Source organism: Mytilus galloprovincialis, chromosome 1 (assembly GCF_965363235.1).
Source record: "Mytilus galloprovincialis chromosome 1, xbMytGall1.hap1.1, whole genome shotgun sequence".
In the NCBI taxonomy this organism is placed as follows: domain Eukaryota; kingdom Metazoa; phylum Mollusca; class Bivalvia; order Mytilida; family Mytilidae; genus Mytilus; species Mytilus galloprovincialis.
Window position 1 is genome coordinate 96,684,641 of NC_134838.1, and position 27,530 is coordinate 96,712,170.

Below are 27,530 nucleotides of genomic sequence, written 5' to 3' on the forward strand. Positions count from 1 at the left end.
ACCTTCAGATGTTGGAGAGCTCCCCGCATGCGTAGAAGTCATATTCAACGTGGAATAGAAGAACTTCCTGTCGGGTTAATATAATATTCAGGAAAAATGCATATGCTTAGGCGTGATAAGAAAGAAGAGGAAGAAGGTAATTTTAAAAACTGACGATATCATCATCATTTACCAATAATTAGACGGACTGCAAATATTGAACAGACGTGGGTCTGAGGGGACTGAGCCCCGGTTACGGGTAGCTGCGGAACCGTAACTCTAATGGTTCTTTTTTTTGAGTTTGCTGACCATAGTTGGGACCATAGATGTACAACTACAACCACAGGCACTTGTTTGTGAAGGTCGACTATCCATATTACACTACCATATTACATATCTCTATTCCATGGATAGAAACAAGTGCCTGTGTACATAGATAGTCAACCTTTCCGTAGCTAGAAACAATTAAGGAATTAAGGATTGAGGAATTAAGGGCTTGTGGGTAAGAATCAAACACCTGGTCAAATCACGAGTTCGCTAAAATAGTCAGTCCTGACTGACAAAATGAGGCTCAGACCAGTATTTTGAAGGCTGGTGGGGATCGTGATGACCGATGTAAAAACAACTGTTGCAGTGCCTATATCGGCCCTTTTTTACATCAGCAATTACATTTAGATGTACAGCAACTATTCCACTTCCAGTATGTGTTTACATCGGTCATCAGATGTATCCTCAGCTAATTTACGGTACTGGTTTATTATAAACAAACCAAAGCGTCGAACTGCATGCAACCTACTAAATTTGTTCATGGAGGCAAACAATCTGTGATGGAGCCAACAAGTACTGTAACAACGGAGAAAGTGATTCAGATGATGAAATGGATAGTGAAGATGACTTAAAGGAAAATTCAGAAGACCACAACTGGTCATTCATTGTTTATTTGCCTGTGAAGAATAAAACTAATATAAATAAATCCCTAAAGTGTTGTTGTTATAAGACTCTCTACATTTTATGATTTTTATCATAACGACCCTGCATACCCGAGGTATCCACTTTATGGACTCTACCGTACTACAGACTCACCAGGCGTTGGTTCACTTTCGTTTGTAATTAATATAAACATGATAAATAAAGTTATTTTTTTTAAAGAATATGTTAGAAATTTTATTTCAAGATAAAATTGACAGATTTTGTAGGACTGACAAATAATCTTGCTTTGTCAGTCCCATGACCGACAGGTTAAAAAAGGTTTTCGTGAATGCTGCAAATCGGCCCCCATTTAATTTTAAAGTCTACCCAGCATCCAATAATATTTGATATATAAAAAATATTTAAATAATGATCTTTCTATTTTTAATTAATTAAAAAAAAATGGAGCCTTTTTTAACTACTTATGTAAGTTTTCACTAACCAGCTGATATGTTTCTTACATTTTACTTATTTTTTCAGGAGGAGGGAACCCATTTCATAATTTGGAGAAAAGTGTAGTATTACAAGAGGTAAGATTATTGAGATGGTTATAATTTTTTAGATTTGTTTGTCTTATTTCTTACTGAGACCATCTTACATGCTAAAACGGAAAAGCAGAAAACTGTCGGACATTGTAAATTTTTATCAAAAGAAATACTCCAAATAGGCTATAAAACTACAATGTAACAAGTTGTACAAATGCAGAATGATACAAGTGCTTAATGTTATTCTTTTAGTTAAAAACAAAACAAAACATGAAAATAAGGAATTATGAAGAAATTTTGCATAATAAATATTCAAGATTCACTAGACCCAATACTTTTACTTGACATTTCATCCAGTATAAATCACACCTGATTGAACCAACATCTGATATATATTTAAAATAACTGATGAAATGATGAAATTAAAATGTTACATTTATTTTAAGTAAATTTTTTACATATTTTGAATATCTTTGTAATATTTATTATTTTACTATGTCTTGATATATTCTTTTCAGACAAGACTATTTAATGAAACACCAATAAATCCCAAAAAATGTGGACACATTCTGACGAAACTTTTATATCTCATCAACCAGGTAAGACATTGTCAAATAAATCGATTGCAGTATATGTGTAGCCATTTTGTATACATTGTACATTTTGTACTATGTATCCTTCAAAAGTTTTCTTTTTGAGGAAACTACAAACCAGAAAAGTCTTAAATTTTTAAGAACCCCTGATATATACAAACAATACAGGTAGATAAGTAACTTTAACACATCAATGTTTTCCTTAGAGGTTTAATGCACAGTTGTGACCCCTTGCATTAATTTTGGCTCAACCCTTTTAAATTCCTATTCTAAGCTCCCATTATTTAAAATTCATGATCACCATGCGTGTGGTTAATTCCTCATCCATTAAGTTCAGTTTGGTGACATTTATACATGCAGAGTTAAATTGTAAGTTAGCATTTAAAAAAAAACTTAGCGTCAGTAAAGTACAAAGCAGGACTTTTTTTATGCCCCTGTCGAAGTGGAGGGGGCATTGAGTTTTACCCTTTACCCTCCATATGTCTCAAAATTGGTTTCCGTATTTTAACTTTAGTTTACCTCAACCAAATTTTATGAAACTTATACTCAAAGCTTATTTCCACAGATCAAGTTTGAATTTGGGTGGCGTCACTTGCTTGTCTAGAGTTATGCCACTTTACAAATGAAAAAATTGCTGAATTTTTGGTGTCCGTTCTCTAACTTAATTTGGCCTGAACAAATTGTTTTGAAAGCACAATGCTTATTACCACAAATACAGATCAAGTTTCAAATTTTGGTGCCGTTCTAGAGTTATGCCCCTTTACAAACGGAAAAATTATGAATTTTTGGTTGGTTCTTGAACTTAAGTTTGACTCAATTAAATGTTATGAAGCTTATAATTAATACTTATTACCACAAAATTCAGATCACTCACAAATTTGAGTAGCATGGGACACATTTTCCATTAATTTAATAATATATCTTGAATATGCATGTAATATTTGCCACAGAACATACAACAGCCATCAATTAATGTTTGTTTTTGATAGGGAGAAAGTATTGGTACAACAGAAGCCACAGAAGCATTCTTTGCAATGACCAAGTTATTTCAAGCCAAAGATGTAAGTCATACATGTAGAAGCAGACTAGAAGTGTGAAGATCATATACATATGATTTTATATTTCAGATAAGTTCTTTTGTCTAAGATGGTAGGGGAATGTATGAACAGATAAGTTCTTTTGTCTAAGATGGTAGGGGAATGTATGAACAGATAAGTTCTTTTGTCTAAGATGGTAGGGAAATGTATGAACAGATAAGTTCTTTTGTCTAAGATGGTAGGGAAATGTATGAACAGCAAACAAGCAGTCATGAAAAATGATATTTTGCATTTGTTTGATTGTCATTTGCAAATAACAGACAATGAAATAGCAACTAATGAATTAATAGACTATATATAGATACATTGCAATCACATTCAGATAAGATTAAAAGTATGATTAAATTGTTTTTGCAGGAATCATCAGATTAAAAATGAAAAATATAAGATGAAATATCATAGTTGATGTATACTCCTGAGTTTTAATGTTATTTCTTGTTCTTCTGTAGCCTGTTTTAAGGAGACTGGTCTATCTTGGAATCAAAGAAATGTCCAAAATAGCAAATGATGTCATCATTGTTACTAGCAGGTAAATTTGATCGAAATTGGGATTCAGGAAGTTTTCAAAACATTTTCTATTTATGTCTTTCTTAGAGACCTCTACTTTGCCAGTGCTTACTAAATGTATGGGTACTTTCATGAAACAGAATATTTTGTCTAGAAATGAACTATTGGTGAGATCATATCTTTTGTTTGGTTCTCAAGTCAGCAAACTGCCATCATTCCACATCTTTTTTTTTTAAATGGAATACCATGAATATACTCTGAACAGTGAATAGTTGAATACACTTTAAACTATCTTATTTGAGAAGTTTTGTAAAGAATCTTGAACAAATCCTTTTCAACTTATATACACAGAAAAGAATTTTATTCCATTAAAAATGTAACCTTCTCAAAGTTTAGAATAATGAGGAGTATTTATTTTCCTTAACAGTTTGATGAAAGACATGACTGGAAAAGATGATCAGTTCAGAGGACCAGCCATAAGAGCTCTTTGTTCTATTACTGACGTAAGTATTCTAATGCATAGCTATTTATTACAACTCTTCTGTTCAGTAACTGACATGATTCTACTTGTATAGAGCTTGACTGATAAATAATGTTCAGAATTTAATTCCAGAGTTAAAGCATTCAAGGTCAGCCTGGTTTAAACACACCATACCTAAGCCTTATATAAACCACAGAATAGTTTTAAAGTTCAGCTAAAAGCTATTATAATTCTTTCTCAGCATGATGAAAATCAAATGTAGCTGTGTTTAAATATGCTGTCAAAGTACAAATACATTAAATTAAACATTAGTAGTTTCTGTACATCATTAAAGAGAGGTATACATTGAAAATACAACAACCCATACATCTAAAAAACAAAAGATCAATATGTAATCATTTAAATATGTCAAGTTAAGTGATGTAAGATTTGTAATATTTCCATTTCAGAATACCATGTTACAAAGTATAGAGAGATATATGAAACAGGCCATCGTAGACAAGAACCATGCAGTGTCTAGTGCAGCATTAGTGTCTTCTCTGGTTAGTCTTGTAGTAATGATTTTTTATATTAAGCAAACAAAAAAAGCTCAAAAGTGAATGGTCACATTTTCTACCTTTTTTGTAGTTTGTAGTATAGTTCCTTTTTTCTGCAATAAAAAGATGATTGATTTGATTGGTAAATGATGTATCCTGTTTTAAACACTCAGTAGGTTTTTTTTGTTGTTGTATATTTCACCTTGATGATTAAACATTGAAAATTAGTTTCATAAAATGATAATTTTATCTATATTTACCTTCTTTTACTCTCCTTAAACCATGGAGGTTTCCATAGACATCACAATATAAAGCAGCACACAGCTTTAATACAGGAATTATACATATTTAAACTCTAATTTTTCAGCATTTGAGTAAAGGAAGTCAGGATGTTATAAAGAGATGGGTTAATGAAGCACAAGAGGCTGTATCAAGTGATAATATCATGGTCCAGGTAAGGAAACAGATTAAAACAATCTTTTTAGGGTCAACATTTTCTAAGGAGTCAAAATATGTAGGTCGGAGATATAAGACCTGTTCAAAATTTTACATTGGCAATCTTCACCATTATTTTAGCTGTTTAAATTGACCAAAAACAAGAAAGTCAATTTAATGTGACATGAAATTGCCAGTAGGCATATGACTTTTTCTTAAATATACCTGATCTTAATAAAGTTTACTTACTATATGTTTGTATGTTTTTTTTCTTGTCGCACCAGACTCAAAATTAAGATCTTTGACTACGAGATTATTTTGCATTTATGTATGACAAATTTGAAAACTCTTGAGAGTGTGTACAATATTGAAATGAAAAAGTACAGGGATAGAATATGTTTCTCTAATGATTTCAAGTGCAATTTTTCTCAATCGTCAACAAATATTGGATTAATGTATTTGTTTATTTTCAGTACCATGCATTAGGCTTGTTGTACCACATTAGAAAGTATGACAGACTCGCTGTAACCAAACTGGTCAGCAAATTCAGTAAACATTCACTCAAGTCACCATATGCCTACTGTTTGCTGGTAAGTATTATAGTTTTTTCAGCTTTGGTCCTGTTTTATTTAAATTTTGTTCGTATAAAGACAATGATCTGTTTTTAAAACATTATAATGTTCTTTCTTTATATCATGTATATATTCAACTAATTTATATCAGTTTTGCTTTTTGAACTTGACATGTTTATTACCTTTTTGGTCAAACTATTTGCAAGTTATTTTTGTTGTTGTTTATGTAGCAGTCATTGATAACCGTAAGATAAATAAGAAGATGTTGTAGAAAATGTAAATGTTCCAAAGTATATATCTAATCAAATATTCCTACTATTGCATATTGTGTGCAATAAATTTTATCTGTAAATTTATTGTTGATAAGAAAAAAATATGTGTATATTGTAGATTAGGATTGCCAGTAAACTGATGGAAGAAGAAGGTGCAGGGTAAGTCCATGAATAAAAGCATTACATCATAGCAACAACATACCACCAACACAAAAAAAAAACATGAACAAAAGTTGCATTCATCTTCACTTAACATTGCTCTTAAATGAAAATAATATTATAGATTAATGTCAATACTTCAATTTCTCAAGTGAGTACATAATTACTGGAAAAAGTATTTTAGTAAAAACAGACAATGTACCATAAAGTTAAATGATAACAACATTTTTATTAGACAAACAAAATATTTCAGTTTACTTACTTTCAATATTATTAATTTATACATGTACTATATCAATTCACAAGCCCACAATTTCATTGGTGTCTCCTAGTTTTGATGTATTTCTTTGATATTTTTTGTTTTCTTTCCACAGAACTGACAGTCCAATGTTTGATTTCATTGAGAATTGTTTGCGTCACAAGAGTGAGATAGTTATTTATGAGGCTGCACATGCCATTGTCAATCTGAAGAATACTACAGCTAAAGAGTTATCCTCAGCTGTTCCAGTCTTACAACTTTTCTGTAGTTCACCAAAACCTACACTAAGGTTTGCTGCTATTAGGACTCTCAATAAGGTAAAAATCAACAAGTATTCAACTTTTAGCTCACCCGACCAAAGGACAAAGTGGTCAGGCACTCAAAGAATGTGATGGGTAAAACATGTTTGTGAGCCCTCAAACTAATCAAACTAGGAGACAGCTTTGCAACTGCACACCATAATAAAAATGTGCAAATATCAGTTGAAAAGGCACTAGACCCATCACAGTAGTACTAAGTCGGAATAAAATACAAAAGATCATGAAAAAATTGCATAAGTAGTCACAATAATAGAAGGCTAGTTTACAGACAAATTTTAATAGAAAACAAACCATTTCCATCAGACCTTTGACATATATTTTACGTTGTTTTGTAGGTTGCTATGAAGCACCCATCAGTTGTATCATCCTGTAACTTGGAGTTAGAGAACCTGATTACAGATTCCAACAGAAGTATAGCAACACTGGCTATTACTACCCTCCTCAAAGTAAGTCACATCTGTAAAAAGTTAAAGTATCTGATCTTAGGCACAAATTTCAGGCCTTTGATTTTGTCGGTAATCTAAGGACTTGGTAGCTTGTGCAATAAAAATTATTTCTAGAAAAAATATTGTTGATGGAAATTATCTTCAAATTAGATCTGGAAATAAACAGACTACAATGGTTATTGTTACTGATGTATTAAGGTAGAGAAACTCATTGGAAAATATTTATACTGCCTTCAATAGAATACCCATTTCTGTCGATTATTTTGGGGTTATTGAAATATGAATTCAAGTTTGAAATGAAGAAAAGGTGGGATTCCAGCTTAATGTTGCTTTTTTTTTCTGTGATAAATAAGACCAAGAATGTCTTTACGTTTGTTGTTCTGACAAGATAAAGCTATGTAACTTCAAAACATTTTGAAAAAAGAGATTAACCCTTTCACCGATTGCTGCCCAGACTGAAGCAACTCTGAGACGATGGCTTCCCTGGCTACTATCACTTAAGTGGGAGATCTTCATAATACATGTCAATAAAACTTATTTGTAGTTATTTGTGTATTTATTTCATTCACTAACACTATGTTCACAGTTTTGTTCATGTTTTGATAATTTTTTCTTAATAAAATATTCAAATTTTCAAGTTTTTGGCATTATCTAGGTGAAATTCTCAAAATTCTGCTCTTTGACCCCAATTCGTAATTTTTTAACCCAAAACGGCAAAATTTTGAAAAATTTTACGAGGCTGTATAAATTCCTCACACTGAACGATGTCCATTCCAAGTGTTTTGTACATAAAACGACATTTTATGTCAAAAAAGTATACTAGTTTGGCTTCAATTCTTCCATATTCTTTCAAAAAAAATTTACTCTGATTTTGACACGGTTATCAACAAACGGAAGCGCCATGTTTACACTTTCATCCGGGTATTCATCAAAGAAAGATAACTCGTGTTTGCGCTGTTTTGAGCGGGAAATATAAAAGAGGTATTCCGATCCTGGTAAAACAGGACTCATCGTCAGCTGTCTGAAGCGTGAATCCCGGTAAACCGGAACTCATCGGCGAAAGGGTTAAGAGAAATAGATTTATTTTTTTATTTTTTCATCAGTATTTCATTCAGGCATATTTTAGAATTAATTGTATGAAGGGGATGGGTATTAACAGTAGAATATTATAATGTAGGGGTAATGTGTATCTTAACAAGTTTTCTCGCAAAAGTGCATAGAATTACTACTGAAAATTGTATGGCTTGGGTCTTTGGAAAAATTGCTTCAAAATAGCCCCACATAAAATTGGTAAATCTATTTCCTAGTAAATATCTTACATATTTTGGAAAACGTGAATGTGAAATTCCATAAACCATGATAAATTTCAATCCAATTATAGAGAAACTGTGGTTATATGTCTAATTTTTTTATATTTTAAAAAAAATGTTAATTGTAGACTGGAAGTGAAAGCAGTGTTGACAGATTGATGAAGCAAATTTCCAGCTTTATGAATGAAATATCTGACGAATTCAAGATAGTTGTTGTACAAGCTATACAGTAAGAAGTTTTATATATATTTCTGTATCACTGATGAACAATGATGAGACAGCATCCCAAATAAAAAAAAACCACATTAAATAGAAATCTTTATAAGAAATCTGATCTTAGTTCTAACATGGGTTCTTATAGACAACACCCTTTTGGTGGTCTGTCCTATATAGTTGATTGCAGTCTTTCTTTGTTGTCATACTAAGCTTTGTCATCATCCTCCAACAAGTCTTTACACTGCATCCTTTTACACCTTTTCCACTATTTAAAAGTACTATTTCTGCCATACTTTTACATTGTGTAAAACCAGTACGTAATCACATTTAATCCAGTTGATCTTATATTTGTCTTTGCATTTATTAGAGACCCCTTAGGACATTGTTAGTTCTACAAGCACTGGCTAATGAATAGGAAACTTGTTATATCTGATTTGTTTGGTATTATTATCATTACTTTACAAATATTGAATATGATAGAAAGTCATTCAGATATCAACCCAGCAACATATTGATACTGAAAACTCACATTTATAACATGATAAGAATTTTTAAATGGTTAAAACCATTATTATATATACATACAAATATTAATGTCTTCTCTTTCAGGTCATTATGTTTGAAATTCCCAAGAAAGCACAATGTTTTGATGAATTTCCTGTCATCCATGCTTAGAGATGAGGTAATTGAATTTATATAAAAAAAAAATAGAATAAACAGTAACTTTTAATGTATGTTTTACAAAGAAATTTCTTGCAGTTATTATAAATAATATTTTTTCCTGTTTAGATGTAGAATAGTGTGACATTTAAGGTGGTACATAACACTACAGGGAGATAACTCTGTAAAAATCAGATGAACATTTTTATCAAGTTCTATTGTTAGAAGTATTAAGCAGTTCAATGATCAAAATAAATGTTTTTCAAACTGATATACTGTTAAATTATTGTGAGCATTTATTTTTGTGATTTTGTCGTTTTAGACTACAATGCGATTTTATTTTTTTCAGATCCCATTTTTCACAATAATAAAATTATTGCAATAATTTTTGAATGAACAGTATTTACAATACAGTATGTGGTTCAAGTTTTTAGAAATTTTTATATTTTTGTCAAAATTTAATGAGAATTTTAACGAGCCAAATTGATTTTAGTCCAGGTGTTCGGTACCAACTTAACTTGACACATTTAACTCACTTATTGGAATGCACTTACCAATACTTGAATCATCTATATTTTTTATTAGTTGATTTTGAAAGTTACTGTCTTTTTAAATAGTATTAGTGGAGTTACTGATTTCACATTCATATTTATTAAGACTTGTTATGCATTATTTTTTTAGGGTGGGTTTGATTATAAGAAAGCCATTGTTGAGAGTGTAATCACTATCATAGAAGAAAATCCAGAGGCAAAGGAAGCAGGTCTGTATTTTGTTTCTTTTCTATGGTTATTTTAAAGTTCATTTTGATAATCATGATAATTGTTTGACTAAAAGTAGATTTATGAGGAAATATGAGATATGGTAAGAGCCATTATTTGTACCATAAATTGCAAAAAAAATAAATTCTTATGTTTCATTTTATTGATTAATGAATAGAATAGTAAATCTATACAGTACCTGAACGATGATCATTTTAAAATTGACATTTTAAATGCTGTCTTTTTGCACTCAGTTGTGATGAATAGCCAACAGGAAATAAAAACATCACATTGAGGATTTTTCAAGATAATTTATGATTAAAAGTTGGCGAATCTTGCTGGATAGAAGGCTTTTATGGAAAACACACATTTTATGATAATACCAAGAAAATATGACATAAAATTTATGATAAATTAAAGAATATTAAATGTTTTTTTATAGAATGTAAAATTCAATATTGTGAATTTTAGGTCTTGGTCACCTCTGTGAGTTCATAGAGGATTGTGAACATACTGTCTTGGCAACAAAGATTCTCCATTTGTTAGGAAGAGAAGGACCAAGAACACCAACACCATCTAAATACATCAGATTTATATACAACAGAGTAATACTAGAGAATGCTGCTGTCAGAGCAGGTATGGTCAAGAATATTTTATTTTACTGAGTATTTGAACTACATTAATTAGCAGAAGATCAAAGATATAAGTTTATAAAAAAAAATTTGAGTGATGTCATTATACAAAACATATAAAAACACATTCAAATAAATTATATTTCACATAAAGGCATCATTGTACACCAATTTCGAAAAAAAACATTCCAAGGCTGAGTAGTTGTCACATGTTCCAAAACTATGCTAAAACTAATTTGACTAAGATTAACTTAATCTTTTTATTCCAGCTGCTGTAACTGCATTGGCAAAATTTGGTGCTCACTGTGAAGAATTACTACCTAGCTGTTCAGTTCTGTTAGAAAGGTAATAACCCTCAGTTGTCAATGCTTGTTTGACAGAAGTAAAAAAAAAAAAGGATGTAAAGGTTGCATTAAAGTAAGGAGTAATTTGTTGTCGAGCCTGCAACTTTTGTTGCAGAAAGCTCGACATAGGGATAGTGATCCGGCGGCGGTTACGGCGGCGGCGGCGGTGTTAGCTAACTTCTTAAAAGCTTTATATTTTAGAAGGTGGAAGACCTGGATGCTTCATACTTTGTATATAGATGCCTCATGTTACGAAGTTTCCGTCAGTCACATGTCCAATGTTCTTGACCTCATTTTCATGGTTCAGTGACTACTTGAAAAAAAAGTTCAAATTTTTTGTAATGTTGAATTCTCTATTATTATAAGTAATAGGATAAATATATTTGATATGTGCATACCTTGCAAGGTCCTCATGTCTGTCAGACAGTTTTCACTTGACCTCGACCTCATTTCATGGATCAGTGAACAAGGTTAAGTTTTGGTGGTCAAGTCCATATCTCAGATACTATAAGCAATAGGGCTAGTATATTCGGTGTATGGAAGGACTGTAAGGTGTACATGTCCAACTGGCAGGTGTCATTTGACCTTGACCTCATTTTCATGGTTCAGTGGTTATAGTTAAATTTTTGTGTTTTGGTCTGTTTTTTTCATACTATATGTAATAGGTCTACTATATTTGTTGTATGGAATGATTATAAGGTGTACATGTCTAACGGGCAGATGTCATGTGACCTTGACCTCATTTTCATGGTTCAGTGGTTATAGTTAAGTTTTTGTGTTTTGGTCTGTTTTTCTCATACTTTATGCAATAGGTCTACTATATTTGTTGTATGGAATGATGGTAAGGTGTACATGTCTAGCGGGCAGATGTCATCTGACCTTGACCTCATTTTCATGGTTCAGTGGTCAAAGTTAAGTTTTTGAATTTTGGTCTTTTTATCTAATACTATATGTCATAGGTCAACTATATTTGGTGTATGGAATATTTTATGATCTATATGTCAGTCGTGCAGGTTTTATTTGACCTTGACCTGGTTTTCACGGTTCATTACTCAGTGTTAAGTTTTTGTGTTTTGGTCTATTTTCTTAAACTATAAGCAATAGGCTCAACTATATTTGTCATGTTTGTTGTATGGAAGCATTGTTAGCTGTACATGTCTGCTTGACATATGGTTCAACTGACCTTGACCTCATTTTCACGATTCATGTTAAGTTTATGTGACAGTCGTAATAAAGCTTTATATTTAGGAGTATCAACATAATATCAATGATTAGTAAAGAAGGCGAGACATTTCAGTGTGTGCACTCTTATTAAAATTTTGGGTATGGTTATTGTACTCTAACTTAGAATTCATTGGATATTGTGTTACAGTAGACTCCAGCTAATCTGATATCGGCTAAAAATATAAGCCTGTAATTCAGTGGTTGTCGTTTGTTTATGTGTTACATATTTGTTTTTTGTTCTTTTTTTACATAAATAAGGCCGTTAGTTTTCTCGTTTGAACTGTTTTACATTGTCTTATGGAGGCCTTTTATAACTGACTATGCAGTATGGGCTTTGCTCATTGTTGAAGGCTGTACGGTGACCTATACTTGTTAATGTCTGTGTTATTTTGGTCTTTTGTGGATAGTTGTCTCATTGGCAATCATACCACATCTTCTTTTTTATATATATATTGGCTAAACAAATATATCGGCTATTGTAATATTATTTCAAAACACCAAACCCTTCCCGATATGTTTAATGTTAATTTTATTTGAATATGGGATATTAGAATATATCGTCAAATTGGATAAGAATATTCAGGTCATTTTGTTCAAAACCATGCACAATATTTCCAATGTTTTTCTGACAGGAAATGGACCTGGAAGTTACAAATTTACACTTTTGCAGACAAGAAGGTTTCGTTTTTACTAAATTAAAAGGAACTATTTTTGGATAAATTGTTGTCTTTAATCATTGTCTTCCTTTATCATGTGAATTAGATGCCCTTTTACTTCAAATGGTTTGAATTTTAAAATAAAATATACAAGACTCAGTTGTCAAGAGCAGTACGTTGCTGTTTGGAGAATTTTTATTAAACTCTAAATGCTCACAGAATCAGAAATATAATCTAAACCGGATTTACCTCCTTATGAGTAATTTATTGCAATATATATATATATAAATCCCTTTTGACAGGAGAAATCTGACTTTTGTCAGAAATATTTTTTTCACGTGCAAAAGTAACCACATGTCATGGATGCTGTTTTGGTTGTTGACTAATTTGTGTCTTTTCCTAGGGATGAAAAGACATCTCGTTTCCATTAGGGCTAAGAGAAATAATTTGTTTGGCCAATGATATAATGCAGAATGCACGAAATCTCTAATAATAAAAAATAACAGGCGCACATATCAACCAATCAGGATTAGCCATACTTTTAATTCTGAATACCATGTTATGCTCATAAAATGGCTGCGCCCATACAATCTAATGGTGTATTGTAACCTATACTTTATGCAATAATATTTTATCAATCATGATTATTTTCATAAATTTAAATTTGATTATTTAAAGAAATAAAATCATGACAAACATGATTTTACACAGACATGTTTTGATCTATTTATATATAGCCAAAATGGTTTACCTGTGTGATAATGTAAATAATGGAAATTTAGTAGCTTGCAAAACAAATAAAGACAAATTGTGGATGGTAGAAAATATTTCATGACATTTGATTTATTTTAATAAACAAAGGATTTAAAAACTGCAAACAAATTTAATCATTACATAATCAGCTGCAGAAGAAGATTATTTTTTACACAAACATTGTGTTGATGCAACTGATAAAAATCACTCCATCAATCCTCAAGTCCTTTCACATATTTAGCCATTGTCAGGGTCAGTTACAATGCAGGATTAGATCTACTCATATTGCAGAATATTCAATGAATATACATTCATCGTCTAATTGAATATATCGGGTAATCAGATACTTTAGCTGAAGTTTGGGTATCCGATTTGTCGTAGTTTACTTTAGTTGTAAATTTTGACGAAATTAAATATATAATAGGTATTTATTGTAAATGTTGACTTAATTATATGTATAATAGGTATTTATTGTAAATTTTGACTAAATTTATATTGTAGGTGTTTATTGGACACTGATGATGAAGTAAGGGACAGAGCTACATTTTATGTTGATGTTCTGAAACAGAAACAGAAAGCACTCAATTCTGCTTATATCCTCAATGGTATGTTAAAACATATTAGATTTTCACACTCAAATCTATACTTCAGAATGAAAGGCTTTCTCTGTGATATTTTACAAAAGTCTTACGCATACATCAAAGCATTGTGATTAGATAAAAAAACATCATGAATAATTGATTTTTAATCAATAATATTCCATGTTCATTTTGTAAAACTACCCGTAGCCATTCAGCTTCTGAAAGTTTTTTTTAATATTTATATATTTTTTTATACCATCGTCTCAACCTTAGATAGCATTCCCATAATTTTGTTTTATTTTTTAATAAGATTGTTTTATTTTCATATTTTAGGTTTACAAGTATCTGTGGTTGGATTAGAGAGAGCATTACATAACTACACCCTGGAACCATCTGAGGCACCATTTGACTTGAAGACTGTTCCACTTGATACTCAACCTGTTTCTGAACAGAAAGGTAATTCATATACATGTGACTTGAACAATTTATACTTCTTTGTATATAAATTGTTTCTGTTGAAAGGCACTGAATATGACACCTGAAATTCTGTGCATTTATAAAAATATTGATCCTATACAAATGCAAGAAAAAAATGTCGAAAATGGGGACTAAATTCTCCCGCCAGCAAGTGTAGTTGACCATTTAGCAAGAAGTGAAACCATACTTCCTTGAAATCTTTTAATAGAAGATGATGAAAAGTGTGATTAGAAAATCTGTAGCTCTCATTATGATAAACACCTTGTTGTCTACTTTATGAATATTTATGACTATGTTTTTTTTTATGACAAAGTTGATTTATAAAGATCACTATATCTAGTCAGTAAATTGTGTTATATTTGTATAATTGTATTATTTTTAGTTAGGGAACCAGGAGATTCTGTATCCAAGGCAACAGACAAAGTGGTTGCTTCTACACAAGATATTTATGCAGGTAATTAAATGCACAATTATTGTTCAAGTAATGTTTATAATACTAAATATGCAGATGATATAGAAAATTGAAATTCTCTGCAGTTTTTTTTTTTATTCTCACAAAAAGAAGTTTATATTTTAAGCATAATTAAGATATATAACTTTTGATAGTATACAACTATCTTATCAATAGAATCCAACAGCTAATTTCCTTGTATTTTATGTCTATGATAAACAAATGTTGATTTGTACAATTATTATTCATGAAAATATGCCCTTGGAGAATTTCCATATTTATAGTATAAACCAATCTAACAAAAATCATATATTTGATCTTTAGACAAATTAACAGCAAAACCAGAATAAACCTTCCTAACGTGTCATGGACAGAAAATATACAAGATTCAATTAATACTAAAGTCTGATCAGAAAATACTAGTTGAAAACATCAATCTTTTATTGTGTACTTCAGAACGATTGGCTGCTGTTCCTGAGTTCTCTAACCTTGGATCTTTGTTCAAGTCCTCCAGTCTGCCAGTGGAGCTTACAGAATCTGAAACAGAATACATGGTCCAGTGTGTTAAACACTGCTTTGGTAGATACATGGTCTTCCAGGTATGATTAAGACTTAAGAAAGAAATTAAGATAAATAAGGACATTTTTATAGTACATTCTTATGTTGTACTGTTATACCACTGTCCCAGGTTAGGGGGAGGGTTGGGATCCCGCTAACATGTTTAACCCCGCCACATTATTTATGTACATGTATGTGCCTGTCCCAAGTCAGGAGCCTGTAATTCAGTGGTTGTCGTTTGTTTATGTGTTACATAAAATTTTTACATAAATAAGGCCGTTAGTTTTCTCGTTTGAATTGTTTTACATTGTCTTATCGGGGCCTTTTATAGCTGACTATGCGGTATGGGCTTTGCTCATTGTTGAAGACCGTACAGTGACCTATAGTTGTTAATGTCTGTGTCATTTTGGTCTTTTGTGGATAGTTGTCTCATTGGCAATCATACCACATCTTTTTTATACAGCTTGGTGGTCAGTGCATTTAACACTGCTTTGCCAGATACATGAATGTATCCAGTTTTACTATTGACTTTGAATATTGTTGAAACAAATGTAGTCAAATGCTTAAGCCATTGGATTGAAAGATGCTACTGTAAATTCAGAAATTATTGCGAGGTTTTTATTAATGCGAATAATGCGAGCGTCGGACGATCGCAATAATTAAACCTCGCATTCTTACTTTCATTTTTCCAATGTCAATTTGTGATTGATTTATCTCCCTTTGTTCAGTGGTGTGATGTGTTTAACCTTTCACCTGGGGCATTTAAGGGTAATATGTTTTTACAACTTATTTCCGCTAATCTGTGTAATCAGTGAAGCCAGGTGACATTTTTATAACACTTCGACTTTTAATTGGTAATGTGTCTGTAATATGTTTATGATTGAACAATATTGCCGGGAACTTTTATGAATGGGATACTAGTACTAGTAATTACTTTTGAATGCTGTTCGATTATTATATAAAGTGACAAATTACGATGTTATTTTATTTTGTTAATATTGTTTGTAATTGTTCAGTGGAGCATGTGTATTTTCAGTATAAGTAAACCTTTTGAAACTTAGAAATAAAAACAAGTTATATAATACAATTTATTACAATAAATAAATAATTTATTTTTAACAATATACCACAAGCCAAGCCTTTTATTTTTCTCAACTTCGCTTGTATGCATAAAAGGACTAAGAAGCCAAACATCATTTACTACGGGTGATTGCGATTATCAACTTTTAATATTGTAATTTATTTTCTTTTGAAGTTAAAAATATCCTATAATTACCCAAGCCGGGCCTCGTTCTACACTAATCTTCTGCACGTGGTCGATGTTCAATTAAGTTTCTAGATCCCCAAAGTCGGCATGCACAACACATAAGTTCTAGTAATGCATCTTAGTTTCTAGATCCCCTTTACAAGTTACATCAGTTAAGAATTGTGTATTCAATCACAGAAAACATACGAAAGGTAACTAAATGCATAGATTTGAACAAAGCTTTACTTTGCGAAAAGACATGTGAACATCTGTGATTTACAATAATGTTCAGCATAAAAAAAATTTTTTTTTAATCGGCAAGTCGCAATAATTAAACCTCGCATTTTTGCCTGTGGTCGGCACATCGCAATAATAAATGCACGCAATAATTTCTGAATTTACAGTAATAAGTTGGCAGATTTTCATGAGAGGTTTATTTTTTTTTGGTGCTAATTTCATTGTTAAATATATATTTGAGATAATATACCCTTGCATAAATTTAATAATTTTATCTTTAAGAAACGTTAAAACCAGGAATTGGGCTAGAAAAAAGGAAAACCTCTTGCAAACAGGTTTCTCATTCACAGAACATTGTCTTCCAGATTAAGCAGTTTTCTGATGTAATCCCATGTGTTAGTAGATGTTTTGATTTATGAATTTGGCTTAAAAAGAGGAATAGAAAAATAATGCATTCTGAAAACAACAAAATTTCCTCAAACCATGAAAATGAATTACCAATAAAGTGTTTAATGGGTTATATTACAGTTTGATTGCACCAATACACTCAATGATCAGGTCCTAGAGAATGTGACAGTTCACATGGACCCTGCTGAAGGATTTGATGTCATGAAGTATGTCCAGTGTCCAAGTCTACCCTACAACAAACCTGGTACCACATATACTATGGTCAGACTCCCAGAGGATCCTACACAAGGTACAGATAAATAGTCACATATAGAAAATATTTAAACACAGAAAAAAAGAATATTACTTATTAGTATTAGAAGTGGGGAATTATGTGAAATATTTTTGGTGGAAGAAGACTTCAAGTCTTCTGAAGACCTATGTTGCCGACTTTAAAATCATTTCAACCTCTGTATGCCGCATCCGTGTCTGTGTATTACATTTTCATAACAACTTCCGATTCTTGACACCGATTTTTACACATGATTAAGCATCTGAATCATTTAATTTGTAAATTACGATTGAAAAACAATCGCCATCGTAAACATGTACCCTTTTATTTATGTAAATTACTAGATTTCATCTCATCTACATGAGCATTGTTTGTTTACTTGTAAGCGGATGTTTTTAATGTAGATATTTGTAGTACGCATGCATGAATTTGGATTGGGTCAAGTCGCCCAGTTTATATGTTTGCCCTTGGTCTGTTCGTCCTGAGTTCTTTCAACCATATAGTACGTTCGGTATGTGTTCATTCTCTTCACTCTTATCAAGGACGTTTTATAATACGTCCTTGCATTTATTAAAAAAAAAATTTTTAAATTGTAAAAAAAAACTCTTTTAAACACGATTTAGTGAAAATCGTCTGTTCCTTATTTTGTTCCCATGGTAAAATATTCGTGTTCAGCCAATCGAATTCTGTGTTTCTGATGATCAAATTAATAAGCCAATCAAAAACGTTTTCTTTGAAGATTATTCTTACATGCTAGATTTTGAACTTTTTTGTTTTCATTTAGTTGTAAAATCGTCAGCATGGCACTGCCGCAGGTGAATTTTCATCTGCAAAGAGGGTTCTTACACACCTTAAGGATAAAAACATGGCTGATTGACAAAAATCAATGATGCAGTACTACCATAAAGATAATACTGAATAGTAGTTTTTTTCACTAATTTATTGACATAATACTTTATTTTTGTATTCAATTAAATGATTTTAAGCACAATGTGCTATCCTTTTTTTCACAAAGACCAACAAACAGGTTGGGAAACACCCCCCCCCCCCCATATTATGAGTGGTATCCCTTAATAGAAGGACTGTCCCTAAAACAAGGAGTCATTTTACTGTTGAAAAGAAAGAAAGAAAATTTTTAAGATTTTTAACTCAAAAGTGGGAAAATTCATTATATTTGGAACATCTTTTCTAAATGAGGGGTCAAATTAATAAAGAAGGTATAAGTTTAGAAACATCCCAAAATTTTTTTGACATGTTTTGACCATTTAATACTTGCTAGATGCATAGTTCTTGGGGAAAGTTTCATCAAGTTTACACAAGAAAATAAACCCTGGTCTGCTAGCTACATGTTCATCTTTTCTACTACTAGAATCATGCAAACAGACTTAAGAAAAAGGCATGTAAGCTCATCATAAAAATATGACACTTTTTCAAGACAATCCAGATCGTGCAAAATACTTCGCTTAAAATTGTAACTTTAAAATTGTTGTCGCGCACTAAAAACCCCCATGGGAACTTTCAAAAGTGGCAGGTATGTAACAAGTCTTACTATTTGTATGCCCCATTTATTGGCATTATTTTTTCTGGTCTGTCAGTCTGTCCTGCTTCAGGTTAAAGTTTATGGTCGAGGTAGTTTTTGATAAAGTTTAAATCCAATCAACTTGAAACTTAGTACACATGTGTTCCTTATGAAATGATCTTTCTAATTTTTCTGCCAAATTAAAGATTTTACCTAATTTTCACAGTCCACTGAACATAGAAAATGATTGTACGGATGGGAAATCCATGTATATGTACTTATGACACATTCTTGTTTGAAGAAAAAAATATGTCATAACGATAATGGAACAAAGCAGGCTGGGTTATTGGGGCTGCTTTTATGGTAATTCAAATTACCTTTTATTCACCTTCTTCCATCTCAGAGCTATCAGCTCTTTGATTAAATGGTTTTCATGATAAGGCCATGCAAGTATTTTCATTTCCCCATACTCCTAAAGTTGTCTTTTGTCAAATGTGTTGTGCAACTGATAATATATTATACTATATCTTTTGATGAAAACAATATGGTTTTGTTGGGTTTGAAAAACTAAAAATCACTAAAATAAAAGCTATTTTGTGATTATAAGTAAAATTGGATTGTGCTTTTATTGTGTATATCATGGCTCTTTTCTAATAGGAAATTGGATTAAAAAAAAACATGACACTTCATGATGTAACTTGTGGATTAAAAAAAACATTGATAAATTTATTTCTACTAGGAGTAGGAACATTTAAATTTTTTAAATTATGAAAAGGACATTATAACTTGTGCTAAGCATTGAAATAAAAGATGTTCATATTGATTTGCAGTGACTGGAACATTTAGTTGTACTCTGAAGTTTATTGTGAAAGATTGTGATCCTAACACAGGAGAAGCTGATGATGATGGATATGAAGATGAATATGTCGTAAGTTTTATAACCATAAAAAAGATGATGTCAATTAAGTTTGTAGTAATATCTTTAATTTCTCACAGGAGATTAAAAATATGGAATTTTCCTTTTTATATTATGTGAATTTGACCACACTAAATACAAATCAAAACCACTGCCATGGTGGTAAAAAAAGTATTGTAAGAGAGGGGCACAAACTTTTTGGACAAAACATTTTTGAAGGAGAGGTAATTGCATACCATGTACCCATATCTCATCAACTTTTTATTAAAAACAAAAGTGGGAGTCCTGCTTCTAAGAATTTTAACATATTGTTTGGAAATAAAAAGAGGTTATATGCATGACAATTGAAATTTAACAGTAAATGACAATAATAAATTATGGCATTATTAAAATACTACTCAATCATTTTAATTGCAAGATTCTCTATAAGTTCAACTTTAATTTTGTAGATTGCACAAAATAAATCAAGGGGAGATAATAGTTGTAAATTGCACAAAAATAAATCAAGGGGAGATAATAGTTGTAAATTGCACAAAATAAATCAAGGGGAGATAATAGTTGTATATGGCACAGAATAAATCAAGGGGAGATAATAGTTGTGAATTGCACAAAATAAATCAAGGGGAGATAATAGTTGGGTATACATTTACAATTAATTCTCCATAGGCCGTAATGGTAACGTTTTCCTCCGTTGCTCAGTCCATATCGTTTACTTGAACATGTATGATGGCTCATATCGAAGCTGATACATTTATACATGTCTGGTTAAATTTTCGGGGTGGCAAGTGAGATTACTTTTTTCGCAAATTGCTGGACCCCGGAAGATGGTGAAAAATGTCACTCTCCTCATGAAATAATCCCAAAATTCTGATCATAAAATTCAATAAAAAAATTGTCCTTTCTAATAATTTATTTCAGGTCAAATCTACATCTTTCTTTTCTCATCACATCAGCTCTATAAAACAGTTCTTATTGTTCATTTATGTCCATTTTTAAAATCACAGCATCCACAATTGTATGGCGGACTAATATTTTTTTTTAATTACGTCATCTGAGTTCCTCATCTCAAGGTCTATTAGGGATCCTGACCCATATTGAAATCAATACTTCTGATTTTTCCAAATATTTTTATGTGATCTTCATCGGTATAACATTCTGAATAAATCTGTGTATTTTTGTCCATTTCTGAAAAAAAATAAAGTTGTTTTAGCACTATAAGGCAATGACACTGTCGTCGCTATATTCATTTATTTTGAATACAATGTGTATGTATAATTAATTTCTTCAAGAATACATTCACTAGTCAAAACAAGGACAAAACTTCTGATTATAACCTTTAATTACAATACACAGACCCTGTTAAAGCATTCTATAAAATTTTCTTGTGTCTTAAAGTGCATTTTGGCTGAGAAATTATGCAAAAATGAAGATTTTATAAAAAAACCAACACCAAAATAATTATTCTTACTAGTGGAAATCTGGTATTTAAAACTGTGGAAAGCACTCTAAACTACTGGGAAAGTCATCCTTATCATATAATTAGAGTGCAATATAGTGCAAATTTTCAAAACTTGTCCTTTCACATAATTCTATTTGAGAAAAAATGTTTTTAACATGTATTTCAGTGAAAACCTTTTATCAGTGAGAAATCCACATGAGGTTTTAAAGGAAACATTGTGACATCACATGTATTATGGCGTCATTAAATAACGACAGATCAAAATAATGCTAAATATAGTTTGCGGTGTTACGTGAGAAACAGTTGCCGCAAGATTTAACTCGAAATATTGAGTCGAAACGATCTGTAACTAAGCCTTTCCATTCAATATCAAGACCATAGCAACAGTTTTCATATTTGCATATTTTTAACATACCGACTGTAATTTCAATTGCATAAATACCATAAATAAACAATTTAGAGCTTGCCTAACAAAACAAAATGCTTACCAGTTATTCAGGACTTTTTAAAACCTCTAGTTTGCCATCTCAGGTTAAAAAGTAATGATATGTCTGGAACTGAAATAAGACAACAAAAAAAATTACTCAGGCTGTGTTATCATTTGATTTAAATACATAAGTATTATTGAGAGAGAAAAATCTATTTCTTGAAAGTTTAATTACAAAGAAAGACAAATGCTTCTCCCTTGTGGCTTAGTAACCTTCATTTAAACCTTTTATATTAGAAGCAATGGGTAGTAGCTAACTAGCTTAATAGTTGAATCGGTGCAGAAATATTGTTTTCAAAAAGGTTTGACCCTCCCCCTTTTTCACTGAGAAATGACAATATCTCATGTTTTGCTCAAGTGCATTAAAAATAATAATTCATGATTTTCTTAAAATATGTACATGTGTTTTCTGTTTTTTTGCATATATCTACTGACCAGGGGTCAAATCATTGGATAAAAGCACATGCGATGATGTATCTCACTTTACTCGTATGAAGTGTGTTATCTCCCATGATTATCAGGTATTCCTGTAGACCGAAGTGATAATTACATAACAAAGACTATATTGTGTCATGTTTACTTACAATTTAATAATATTTAAAAGTTATTTCTTGCCTTTTTCAATATAGTAAACAAATTCCTTTCGGATATCTCGGAAGTAAACAAAGTTATGATTGTGCCTAAAAAAAGTGTTCAGCCCCGTGCCAGTAATGCATTTTAAAAGCGAAAATTTCATTGAGTTTTTGCTGATCTTTATCAATAATATTTATCTTAAACCATTTATAATAACTAGGTATAAATAAAAAACTACTAACCATAATTTTCGGTGGTGTACAAGGTGAAATCATCCATAAATCAGCCTGAAAACTTCTGGAATTAAGCTTCTAATTTGGGTATACATTTACAATTAATTCTCCATAGGCCGTAATGGTAACGTTTTCCTCCGTTGCTCAGTCCATATCGTTTACTTGAACATGTATGATGGCTCATATCGAAGCTGATACATTTATACATGTCTGGTTAAATTTTCGGGGTGGCAAGTGAGATTACTTTTTTCGCAAATTGCTGGACCCCGGAAGATGGTGAAAAATGTCACTCTCCTCATGAAATAATCCCAAAATTCTGATCATAAAATTCAATAAAAAAATTGTCCTTTCTAATAATTTATTTCAGGTCAAATCTACATCTTTCTTTTCTCATCACATCAGCTCTATAAAACAGTTCTTATTGTTCATTTATGTCCATTTTTAAAATCACAGCATCCACAATTGTATGGCGGACTAATATTTTTTTTTAATTACGTCATCTGAGTTCCTCATCTCAAGGTCTATTAGGGATCCTGACCCAGTTGTAAATTGCACAAAAATAAATCAAGGGGAGATAATAGTTGTAAATTGCACAAAAATAAATCAAGGGGAGATAATAGTTGTAAATTGCACAAAATAAATCAAGGGGAGATAATAGTTGTAAATTGCACAAAAATAAATCAAGGGGAGATAATAGTTGTAAATTGCACAAAATAAATCAAGGGGAGATAATAGTTGTAAATTGCACAAAATAAATCAAGGGGAGATAATAGTTGTATATGGCACAAAAATAAATCAAGGGGAGATAATAGTTGTAAATTGCACAGAATAAATCAAGGGGAGATAATAGTTGTAAATTGCACAAAATAAATTAAGGGGAGATAATAGTTGTAGATTGCACAAAATAAATCAAGGGAAGATAATAGTTGTATATGGCACAGAATAAATCAAGGGGAGATAATAGTTGTAAATTGCACAAAAATGAATCAAGGGGAGATAATAGTTGTAAATTGCACAAAATAAATCAAGGGGAGATAATAGTTGTATATGGCACAGAATAAATCAAGGGGAGATAATAGTTGTGAATTGCACAAAATAAATCAAGGGGAGATAATAGTTGTAAATTGCACAAAATAAATCAAGGGGAGATAATAGTTGTAAATTGCACAAAAATAAATCAAGGGGAGATAATAGTTGTAAATTGCACAAAATAAATCAAGGGGAGATAATAGTTGTAAATTGCACAAAAATAAATCAAGGGGAGATAATAGTTGTAAATTGCACAAAATAAATCAAGGGGAGATAATAGTTGTAAATTGCACAAAATAAATCAAGGGGAGATAATAGTTGTATATGGCACAAAAATAAATCAATGGGAGATAATAGTTGTAGATTGCACAAAATAAATCAAGGGAAGATAATAGTTGTATATGGCAAAGAATAAATCAAGGGGAGATAATAGTTGTATATTGCACAGAAAAAAATCAAGGAGAGATAATCTTTTCAGTTCTAATTGGATTTTGTTACTGTTATAAATCGAAATTCCAGTAAATTTAGCATTCATTTATGATTGAATATCACTTTAGCAGCTTTTCAAAATGAAAATTATGAATAATGTTGCCCAAATAAATCATCATCATTATCTGTGAAGTTTCCAGAAATCTTTTGATATTTTAACAGCTTGAAGATGTAGAAGTTACTGTGGCTGACCATGTACAGCGTGTGATAAAACCAAACTTTGGAGGAGCATGGGAAGAAATAGGACCTGAAAATGAACTTGAAGATACATTTGCTCTCTCAACTGTCAAGTCTCTAGAGGGTAAATATGAATTATATAAGTTATCCTGAACTATTTTGTTTCATGAATAGTTGCTATTTAAATCTATGGCACGAAAAGTATATAACTAAATATCAGGTATTAGCAACAATAAATGATACTTTAGAAATATATATAAGCCGAAGACTTTCATACAGATATATATATTAACTTACTGTGGTTTAATAATGTTCAGAGTTGAACAACTTATAATGTTCTTCATTGATTTTAAATTTTTGATCATGTTTGATAGACAAAATACAATAAAGGAAGATAAGAATGAACAATGTTTTAAAAATGCATTTTGATTAATAAAAATTATTCAGAATTATAATTCTTTAGGCAAACTGACTGAAGATTTGTGCAAAAATAACCCTGAACGTATCAACGAATATGAATAATAATGATGTTTTTTTTATTACAGAAGCTGTGAAGAATATCATACAGTTTATGGGTATGCAGCCATGTGAGAGATCTGACAAAGTACAGGAAGGCAAGAGTTCACACTCATTATTTTTATCTGGAGTTTACCGTGGTGGCCATGATGCTCTCGTCCGAGCTAAATTAGCCATGTCAGATTCAGGTGTTACGATGCAGTTAACTGTTCGTTCAACCGATCCTTATGTGTCTGAAGTGCTAGTTACAGCTATAGGATAGATACTTGGATTTGAAGGACATTTTTTTTTCTAGGGAAATTTTTATAAAGAATATTGAAACATATATTATTCTTTAGACTGAAAAATTATTTATTGTAATGATATAAGATTTATTTGCTTTGATGGAAAACATATTGCTATGATGGCTGTGTTAATATTATGTACTACTGCTTTTGTGCAATAAAAGCTGGAAAAGGGAGGATATGTTTGTTTTCACATGATTGGAGCCATTTAAAATGAAAATTGCATGTGCTACTGCAAGATTAGCACTTTTGAAAGTAGGACAAGAAACTAAACATTTAGATAAACAAAATGTGGATACTGTACACTGCTATATGGAAAAAAAAGTATAAAAAATACTAGACTTGTAATTTTGTACACACAATCAAAAAAGTTAAAAGGCTAAATAAAGTACATGGTGAGCATAATGGACCTGGAATTCCAAAGGTTGATCCAAATTTAGCAAAAAGTAAAATTACAAAAAAATTGAAATCTGAGGAAAATTCTAAACAGAAAGTCCCTTATCAAATGGCTTAAACACGTTCCACAGGGTCCAGTTTTCAAACCCAGTCCGGTTTTCAGACCCATTCCCAACGACAAAAACCCTACATTTTTCCCAATTTTGGGAGTTAAATTCCCAAATGATCACAAAATTCATTTTCATCTTTATTATTCATGACAGAGATGTTTATTTTATTCAACCGCTAGCTTTATGCCAAAAATCTCCAACAAGTAATGTGTAAATCCAAGTTGAAACATATTGAATGACAAACAACATTGACAAACAATGGCTGTCATAAATAAACATTTTTAGTTCACAAATTTTCACGTCAAAACAAAAAAAAATGTAGCAACCCTTTAAGAAGTTAGAACTCATTATTTTGATACTCAAATAAACTTTAATGCCATGTTGTTATATTTAAAAACAAAGAAGGTGTAGGTAGACCTTATTTTCACCAACAAAACAAAGTTTTTAATGAACGAAACACACTAAAACTAACATCTGGTATATTGCTTGTTTTTCCCAATTTCATTGAAAACCATGTTAAAAATTCCTAATCCAGGGTCCTTTTTCCCAAAAGACTCAGATAAACCCCCTGACATCAAACGAATGAATAACAACTGTCATATTCCTGACTTGGTACAGGCATTTTCTTATGTAGAAAATAGTGGATTAAACCTGGTTTTATAACTAGCTAAACCTCTCACTTGTATGACAGTTGCATCAAATTCCATTATTTTGACAATGATACGTTAACAAAACAAACAGACATGATAGGTAAAAATGTCAAAATAGAGGTACAGCAGTCAACATTGTGTTACAAAATGGCATATTGACCAAGCAAATTAGCAAACATTAAAGACAAGAAAACACAAATTAACCATATGACAATAACACAATGGCGGGATGTTAAAGTACAAAGCCTTGTCATATATGTACCAAAGAAAAATAAAAAGGCATATAGACAAAAGCACATAGCAAAAATGAAAGACAAGAATACAAACATGTTATTTACAAATGTAACATGACGGTAGCTAAATTGCACCTTTTTTGACTGATTTTTTTACTACGTTTTTATACGACCGCAAAAATTGAAAATTTTTTGGTCGTATATTGGTATGATGTTGGCGTCTGCGTCGTCGTCATCGTCTGAATACTTTTAGTTTTCGCACTCTAACTTTAGTAAAAGTGAATAGAAATCTATGAAATTTTAACACAAGGTTTATGACCACAAAAGGAAGGTTGGGATTGATTTTGGGAGTTTTGGTCCCAACATTTTAGGAATTAGGGGCCAAAAAGGGCCCAAATAAGCATTTTCTTGGTTTTCGCACTATAACTTTAGTTTAAGCGAATAGAAATCTATGAAATTTTGACACAAGGTTTATGACCACAAAAGGAAGGTTGGGATTGATTTTGGGAGTTTTGGTTCCAACAGTTTAGGAATTAGGGGCCAAAAAGGGGCCCAAATAAGCATTAT

General features: G+C 31.3%; 1 protein-coding gene and 1 long non-coding RNA gene across 2 annotated transcripts; one reads left to right on the plus strand and one right to left on the minus strand.

Annotated features, from left to right (window-relative positions):
- LOC143046068 (coatomer subunit gamma-2-like) lies at positions 1-25,750 on the plus strand. The gene is made up of 25 exons (XM_076219048.1): positions 1-136; positions 1,429-1,478; positions 1,952-2,032; positions 3,016-3,087; positions 3,573-3,652; positions 4,058-4,133; positions 4,561-4,653; positions 5,015-5,101; positions 5,556-5,672; positions 6,045-6,085; positions 6,460-6,661; positions 7,000-7,110; positions 8,549-8,649; positions 9,246-9,318; positions 9,978-10,056; positions 10,526-10,690; positions 10,956-11,031; positions 14,165-14,268; positions 14,578-14,700; positions 15,104-15,175; positions 15,629-15,771; positions 17,742-17,910; positions 20,242-20,339; positions 24,760-24,898; positions 25,320-25,750. The coding sequence occupies exons 1-25, from the start codon at positions 97-99 to the stop codon at positions 25,550-25,552; spliced, it is 2,625 nt and encodes an 874-aa protein (XP_076075163.1). The 5' UTR covers positions 1-96; the 3' UTR covers positions 25,553-25,750.
- On the minus strand, positions 21,220-23,218 carry LOC143046086 (uncharacterized). Its single transcript, XR_012969065.1, has 3 exons — positions 23,089-23,218; positions 22,275-22,343; positions 21,220-21,512 (listed from the first exon to the last, which is right to left on the minus strand). It is a non-coding gene; the product is annotated as an uncharacterized LOC143046086 (long non-coding RNA).
- Positions 25,751-27,530: the final 1,780 nt, after the last annotated feature.

What these genes read in the sequence shown, in the direction of transcription:
- LOC143046068 (XM_076219048.1), top strand. Translation starts at nt 97, where the DNA reads ATGCATATGCTTAGGCGTGATAAGAAAGAAGAGGAAGAAG. An exon ending in GAATGCTGCTGTCAGAGCAG is followed by an intron (nt 10,691 to 10,955) that starts GTATGGTCAAGA and finishes TTTTTATTCCAG; the next exon opens with CTGCTGTAACTGCATTGGCA. An exon ending in TACACAAGATATTTATGCAG is followed by an intron (nt 15,176 to 15,628) that starts GTAATTAAATGC and finishes TGTGTACTTCAG; the next exon opens with AACGATTGGCTGCTGTTCCT.